Below are 7,684 nucleotides of genomic sequence, written 5' to 3' on the forward strand. Positions count from 1 at the left end.
ATTTGTCCGTTCAAGCGCAAGACTTAAAAGAGAACTCAATATTCGCTGTTTGAGACGTGCTTCGGATGGGCTAGTGAAGAAACTAAAGATTAAAGATGATATTAAGATATTAAAGATGCTTGTAATACTAATGTGTTGCGCAGCAATCGACATAGTACACAATCATTTTGATCATCAAAGTACCAATTTATAGAGACCAAACATGGTTTAGGTGAGGTTACATTGACCATAGGTTCTATCATAAAAAACACAGTATCAAAGAAATAATAGTTTCAAAAGAGACTAGAGAGTAGATCATCCTGGGATGCATGTTCATTTAGAGATCAGTTCGTCTATAAATGAATGCAGGAGAGTCTGTTTTAAGGACTGTTTCTGTCTTTCCTATGGCCGAGGTCTTCTTGACCACATGACCACATTTTCCACAGCAATAAAGACATCTCAGAGTCTTTCCTGCTCTCTTGTCTCTTTTGGGGGTGTTTTTAATTACTGAGAGCAGGCTTTAAAGCTCAATCAGCACTCATTTGTATTTATGTATACTTGTGGACATATCAGTTTATCATACTTCATGACATTTTCCTTTATTTAAGGTAGAAGGCCTGTTTTTTTTTGTTATTTAGTTTTATAAAAAAAAATCATTGTTAAATTTGACTTTTTTTCTGTAAATATATCTTTATTTTATAACTTTGAGAAGTAAAAATTACAGAAGTGTTTTTTATGGACATCTCACATTAACATGATATCTTTGCACATTCCATTTTTAAGGAAAAAATACACGTTTTTTTCAGTAGCAAACATAATCAGTATTTTTTACAGTGATGCATCATCATTAGAGGCAAATGAACACGAGAAGTGCTCATAACACAGAGTTTCAGACATCCTTTAGAATAGCACAAGCTAGAACAGGGAGGGATTAAAGAAAAGTGAAAGATTGTGGAAGAAATACTTTTGTTGTTGTTGTTTTTCAGCAGGATGTACAGTAGTTAACCCAGTCATTAATTTGATCTCACCATTTGGTGACAACGTAATCAATGTGAGTCACAGTGATCTTAAAGTGTAACTCACAGCACAATCACTGTGTGATCTCCATATGAGCTCATCCCAGCTAAAAATCAATGTTCTTGTTCTATGAATGTTTTGAGAATATCGTGTTATTTTGCAGCTAATTTTATTTTTGCTACCAGAATGTTCTGGTAAAAGGTAGGTTATAACGCTCTCTAAAAACATTCTTAACATTTCTAGCCGTGGTGACCTCACATTGTCGCCATAATATGAGCACACTGGAGAGATCACTGGGAAGTGATGACAGAAGAGATGAAAGTTTCTTGAATATTGTCAGGGATTCAGCATTTATGTTGATGATTTCATAGCAAGATGTTACACATACATATTAAAGGTAATATCTATATGACTACATGACTGAACAAGACACTTCTGAACCCAGAAGAGATATACTGGTTCTTGGACCAAATGTGAATCCAGTTCCCAGGACTTTTACCTCCACACCTAGTGGATCAACAGATACACCTGTGTCAACTCCAAGTCCCACTTTCACACCAAGTGGACCGGCTGTAGCTGATGCGCTGGCGAGTTCAGCTCGAGCTATTGCACTGGCTCCAACCACATTGGCGTCAGCCCTAGCTGAGGCGTTGGGGCCTTTGGCTTGTGCGTCAAACACACTGAATGCAGCTTTAGCTCGTCCAACTCCTGCTTCTGCAAAAGCTCCAGCCTTGGGGACTCTCTTTCCTGGTTTGTTCTCAGGACCATTCGCATATGCTCCAGTTCCAGCATAGATGCCCTCTGCACAGGTAGCTGCTGGTCTGTCAAATGTGTCAATCATGTTTATGGCATTGGCTACACTAACACCAGCTGATGCAAGGCTTGTTCCAGGCCTGTCTGAAGTTTGAAGTTTATATGGTTTATGTTTAAAGTCACTTGAAACAGTGAAATCTACGCTGGGTTGTCCTTCCCGCAGATGTCTGGTATAAATTATATCAGATTCTGAATCTGAAAATAAAACATATTAGCATTAATGCAGTGCATATGGACAGACATTTAAAACTAACACACAAGGGAATTAACCTCATAGCTGTCTTCTTACTTATTTTAAGATTAGGACATTATGGAGATGAAAAAATATTTTTACTGAACCTTGCAATATGTTCAAGTTCTGTGGTTGATGTGATTTAGTCTAGGATTTGTTTTGTCTACACAATCCTCTAAACAGAGTGGCTCTAGTTGTTTAAAAGGCCTATAAAAATAAAAGCAAATGTGATATTCTGCATCTTCATAGTTTGTTATGCTAATCCCTCTTGTGCAAGGAGATGTCCAGGAGACGTTTTCACGGAGTTGGAAAATGTGGAGCTGTTCTCTATCAGACTAGCAGTAATGTGTAGTGGGTGTGCCCTAACTATTGTGTTTCACTATCACTTGCATTCAACTATGATTTCGGACACCAGTTCAAATGGCTGTCCCCTCAGATAGTGCCCTGTTAAAGACTTCAACCACAGCCTTAGATTAAATAAATTGTTGGAAAAAGAAGACATTAAATCTGTGAAGATCTCAGCAGAGGAGGATTAAACAACTCCACAAACAGCATTACCAGCTTCACTTATTACTAACCAGTGGCCGTATTCACAAAACATTGTATCTTTCCACTAAGAGTTCTCCTAAATAGCAGTAAAAGCAGTAATAAAGTAAAACTGTTAATCATAAGTGCAATAATGTGTAATGGCTGGAAAGTCAGTTGTAGTTCTTGTGTTTCTCTATTTTCTAATGAGAAAAAAATCTAATACTAACTCTAACTAATGGTCAATAATCTCTTAATTATCTCATTAAAGGACAAGTTCGGTATTTTACACTAAAAGCCCTGTTTACAGATCGTTTCTGATGAGCGGTTAAGATTAAAATTTGGACACATGCTGCTGTCCCGAGAATTTTAAGTTTTTGTCAAAAAAAAAACTTGGAGGGGGGGGGGGGCGAAAGAAACCTAAAATTCTCGGGATAGCAGCATGTGTCCAAATTTTAATCTTAACCGTTGTATTTCATCAGAAACGATCTGTAAACAGGGCTTTAAAGGTGAACTAAGTAACTTTTTTACCTTAACTGAACAGCTTCGGAGTCATTGGAATGGTTATATTACTTATTTCGGGTTGAATGGTGGTCGTTTCGCACCCCCCTGGTGCCCGTGAGCGGAAAATAGGCACTTGCAACTTTGGGGCGGCGGGCCACCGGCCGCCGCGTCAGGAAGTCTCGCGTGATATCAGGTCTCGCGATGTAAACAATTGCTTTACGGCCAAAAGAAATCTGCTAAAATGCCGTCATTATTGCGCTCCCTCACGCTGTCCGAACCCCAATGAAGAAGACGTTTTAAAGAATGTCCCATCTGCTTTGATGTCGTTGATCTACTAGCCTCTGGTGTCTGAGAATAGGCAACAAGTTTTTACAACAGTGTTGTCAAATATCTATTCCGAAGCTGTGGGGGGAGCTCTAGAGAGAAACCTGCGAGCAAAAAGCGAGAATACAGCGAAGAAATCCCGAAGTTACTGAATGCAGCTTTAAGTGTAAAATACCTAACTTGTCCTTTAACTTCAACACTGCTTCAGTGTTCATTTTAACACCCTGTATGTAAGGGATGTTGATTTAACACTGGGGATTTTGCTGTGTATTGAAAATTTTTTATTTTTATTTAACCTTTATTTAACCAGGAAAAGTCCCATTGAGTTACAGTAACTCTTCTCCCAGGGAGTCCTGGCCAAGATAGGCGGCCAAAAAGTTGCAAAGAAAAAAACCAGCCTGGTCTCATTGTTAATACGTAGGTATTAATACGTAATTCTCAAAGATAGAAAACGTACGTTTTTGTACGTTTGGATACATGCTGAAACGTATAATATGGACGTATCTGCAACGTTTAAACGTAACATTATTACGTTTTTACAGCTAAAAAATGTAAACTATTTATGAATATTCCATGTCATAAAGATCTGTATAATTTACCCGTATACCATTTTATAGATTATAAATGTAAAATCCCTTAACCCTCCTACTCCCACACCTAAACATACCCATTTTACAATATTAAAAGGATAAAACGTAATGGACAGATATGTGTAGGGAAATGGCAGTTTTATTAACAATATAGCATTAAAAGATAGTTTGAGCCACTAATCCTACCCCTAAACCTAAACCTAACAATTTCTTAAAACTACGTAGGCTACAATTATAAAGAAAAACAACAAACACTTATAATCACAATAGTTTATTTATTGAGAAAATGTCAAAACCGGTACCAAAAGTCGTTCACTTGACGATGTGTCGCAGTCCTCTCCGGCAATAGGCCTATATAATAGTTTTGTATGAAGGTAAAGTTACAGAGCAGAATTTAAGTTATTAATCCATGAAAATGTTAATCCGGTTTTGGTTCGCTGTTCGCTCTGTGAAGGTGAAGGCGCGCGCGCTTCTCCATTTCAAATGTAGTACACCTTAAACACGGTATGTCGCAATCTGTGACGAAGCATTCGAGAGCCAATGAGCGTTTGATATCACTGCGGTAAATCATGTCGTAACGCTTCGGGCGCAATTTTTGAATTTGAATTCACCACGAGCGCGGGATTTGACGTTTACGGTCGCTGCTGAGAATGGAGATGAAGATCGCTGGATAAAGGGCTGAATTTGGATCTGTTTCTTGCAAACAACGTATGGATTCTAAAGATTTGGATTACATCAAGCTTATAAAATTTATGTCTTTTGTGAAATAATGTTGTGTTTTAGTGTATTATGGGTCTATAGGAGAAAACGCCTTTTGTGTTTAACGGTAAATAAACCAAATATTACAAAATGGTTAAACGACTAAAGAAGGTATTTTTTAAGGTTTAAGTGTATTCTTGTTTAACACCATGTAGGCTAATCCTCTGAAACGAGTTTGCAGCACAAGGCACGAACAGAGTGAAATGTTATTATTTATGAGTAACGTATTAATAAATGCGACTGAAAATTTAATTGATAAGACAACTGAACGCAATAGAGTCAAAACATTAATGCCACGATTTTAATATGCATAAATAAGAATACGTACAAATATGTACGTCGGTAAAGTTGTTAAATACGTAAATAAATTACGTTTTTGTGCTGTCAATATGTAAATGTTATACGTTTTAGTGCTGTAAATACGTCAGTATTATACGTTTCTGTGTGTAGGGTAGACTGGGTACAGTTGAGACATAGGTACAGTTGAGACACCTTTAATAACTTGCGTTCGCAGCAAGCACAAGTTGTGATTTTTGCTGTGCACATGCATATTAGTGTCCTCTTTGTTTGTGGGAAATTTGAACAGTGGACGCATCTCCGATCCGAAAATATCGGGTAAAGTTTTTTTTCTAAAGTAGGACGTTCACTTCACCATGCACTCTCCACAGTGAATAGCTTATTATCCCTATATGACTGTTAAACGTAACTGGTATCACCACAAACTTTATTCTGTGCCCTAAAAACTGGCATATTTCATGGTATTGTGTCATGCAAGGTAATTGCAAAATCTAGAAAAATGTGCGAGGTGGCCAGCGGGGTATAGTTGAGACACACGTGTACCAACTGTACCCCCGATAGAGCTCTATTAGGAAACACACTGTTTAATTGTGCAGTGTTATGATAACAGGTTAAACGCCGTAATTAGCCAGCATAGGACGCAAATGAAAATAAAATTTGATATTTGTGATATTTAAACTGTGTATTATTAATAAATATTTTTAATATCTTGTTCCTGCTTTATAAATTTTAACCAGTGCTAATTTAAATAAAATGAATGAATATAAATGGTTGAATAAACAAAAATGTTGCCCAATTGTTATTTTCTTTATTTGTCTTTATTTTTTATATTTACAATGAATGGTAAGTTATCTTTACATCATTGAAAATGGGTGTCTCAACTGTACCATGCACTGTCTCAACTGTACCACATATGGGTACAGTTGAGACAAGGTTGAGACAAAAAGCACCTTATTTTTATTAGGTAATTGTGGAAAATATAAACTACTTGTGGGTATTATTGATTGATAATATCTTTGTCTACAAGCTAATGAAATGTCATGTGGCATGCCATGTGGAAATTCACTTCTTTTCAGTATCTATTTTTTGTGTGAAAAATCAAAACGCAAAAAGTGTCTCAACTGTACCCAGTCTACCCTATAAAACGTAAATATATGTACGTATGGTAGAACTACACTTTACGTAAAAATACACACGTAATCTCATGAGATCACGTTGCAGCAACATTAAAAAAGACAAAAAATTACATACTACACAATAAAGTACTAATAAAGTAAAGCTGCCGTTTTTTAACCGTACATTCACCAGTCCCACACAACACACTCTCAAAGAGTGCTTGGGAATTTACACCCTATTTATACACACAACATTTACCAAAGTACACAAAATTCACTAGAACTTTTTTTTTTGTGTGTAGTTTATTTAAATGTAAACTCTACATTTTAGTAGGCCTATTATTTTGCTGATGTTGGTAAAATATGAAACTATTAAAAAAGAGTTACCTTCATCTGCAGTGCTGCTTAATTCTCGGTTTTCAGACATTTCTGGTTGTGGCAGGTCTAAAAAGCTCAATAGGTCTTCGGTGGTGTCGCCGGAGCTGGGCTTCAGTCCTAAAAGTGCAGCTTCTGTTAAAGTACATTTATACCCCACAAACTGACTAAAAACACGTCCAAAAGGAATGAGGACTAGCCCAATATCTCCTCACCCTCCAATCACAGTTGAGAGCTGTGGGATTCCCCTGAACATTTCCCCACTCTGTTTTACATATATAGGAGTCACAACAATCGAGTTTGAACACGAGTTTGAATACAGTTTTTTATTAATAGAATTGCTTTAGAAAAATTCAAGCATATTTATGTGGCATTGACTTAAAGGAACACACCTTTATTTTGACCACCCGACAAAATAATGGATTATCAAAAATAATCACTTTTCAAAATGACAATATTTGTGCTCGTTCTGGACTCATCTGCTTGCTTCATCCTCCAACATTACTGTCTAATGCATTAAAGCATGTTTAGCGCTTCCACATTCAGCATTTTAGAATCACTAATTTACACTATAAACTGCGTGAGACACACATGCACAACATAAAGCACAGGCTATATTCTGAAAAACCAAAAGAAATTAAATAATTCTCTAGACTCTGTTCTGGGGATGTTCAACAGAACTAACATTCCCAGATCAAAAATTATTAAATGGGTTTTAGTTCAAGTGAAATAACGAATAAATAACTAAAAATGTTCCAAACAGCAAACTGAGTTTTTCTGCTGGAAAAACAGGATCAGGATCTGCATGTCACTGAAATGCCAGGAAAAATACCTGTGTAGGGTCTGGGCGGGAGAGTGGGAGGCAGGACTGTGATTAACTTTTGCTACACCAGATGTCGTATAGGTCACACAAGTTTGACCCATGCTTTTTTACTTAAAGGTGAAGACCCAACATTATGTATGTTTTGTAGGATTCCTTTAACTGTCAAACATATTTTATTAGATTGTCCTGGTCATAACATGAGTAGAGTGCTTTTTTATGAAGTTACTTCAGTTAAAGACATTTTTAATGAGATTATACCTTGAAAAGGGTTTGGATTTTTTATTATGTTAACTTGAAAAAATATATTGTATAATATGACTGATTATTTTTG

General features: G+C 36.5%; 1 protein-coding gene across 1 annotated transcript; it reads right to left on the minus strand.

Annotated features, from left to right (window-relative positions):
• Nucleotides 1–1,327: 1,327 nt before the first annotated feature.
• On the minus strand, nt 1,328–6,661 carry LOC311299224 (uncharacterized protein). Its single transcript, XM_084422688.1, has 2 exons — nt 6,543–6,661; nt 1,328–2,004 (listed from the first exon to the last, which is right to left on the minus strand). Exons 1-2 carry the CDS (start codon nt 6,580–6,582, stop codon nt 1,409–1,411), a joined length of 636 nt encoding a protein of 211 aa, XP_084278814.1. The 5' UTR covers nt 6,583–6,661; the 3' UTR covers nt 1,328–1,408.
• Nucleotides 6,662–7,684: the final 1,023 nt, after the last annotated feature.

Source organism: Rutilus rutilus (genome assembly GCF_951802725.1).
Source record: "Rutilus rutilus genome assembly, chromosome: 1".
NCBI lineage: Eukaryota > Metazoa > Chordata > Actinopteri > Cypriniformes > Leuciscidae > Rutilus > Rutilus rutilus.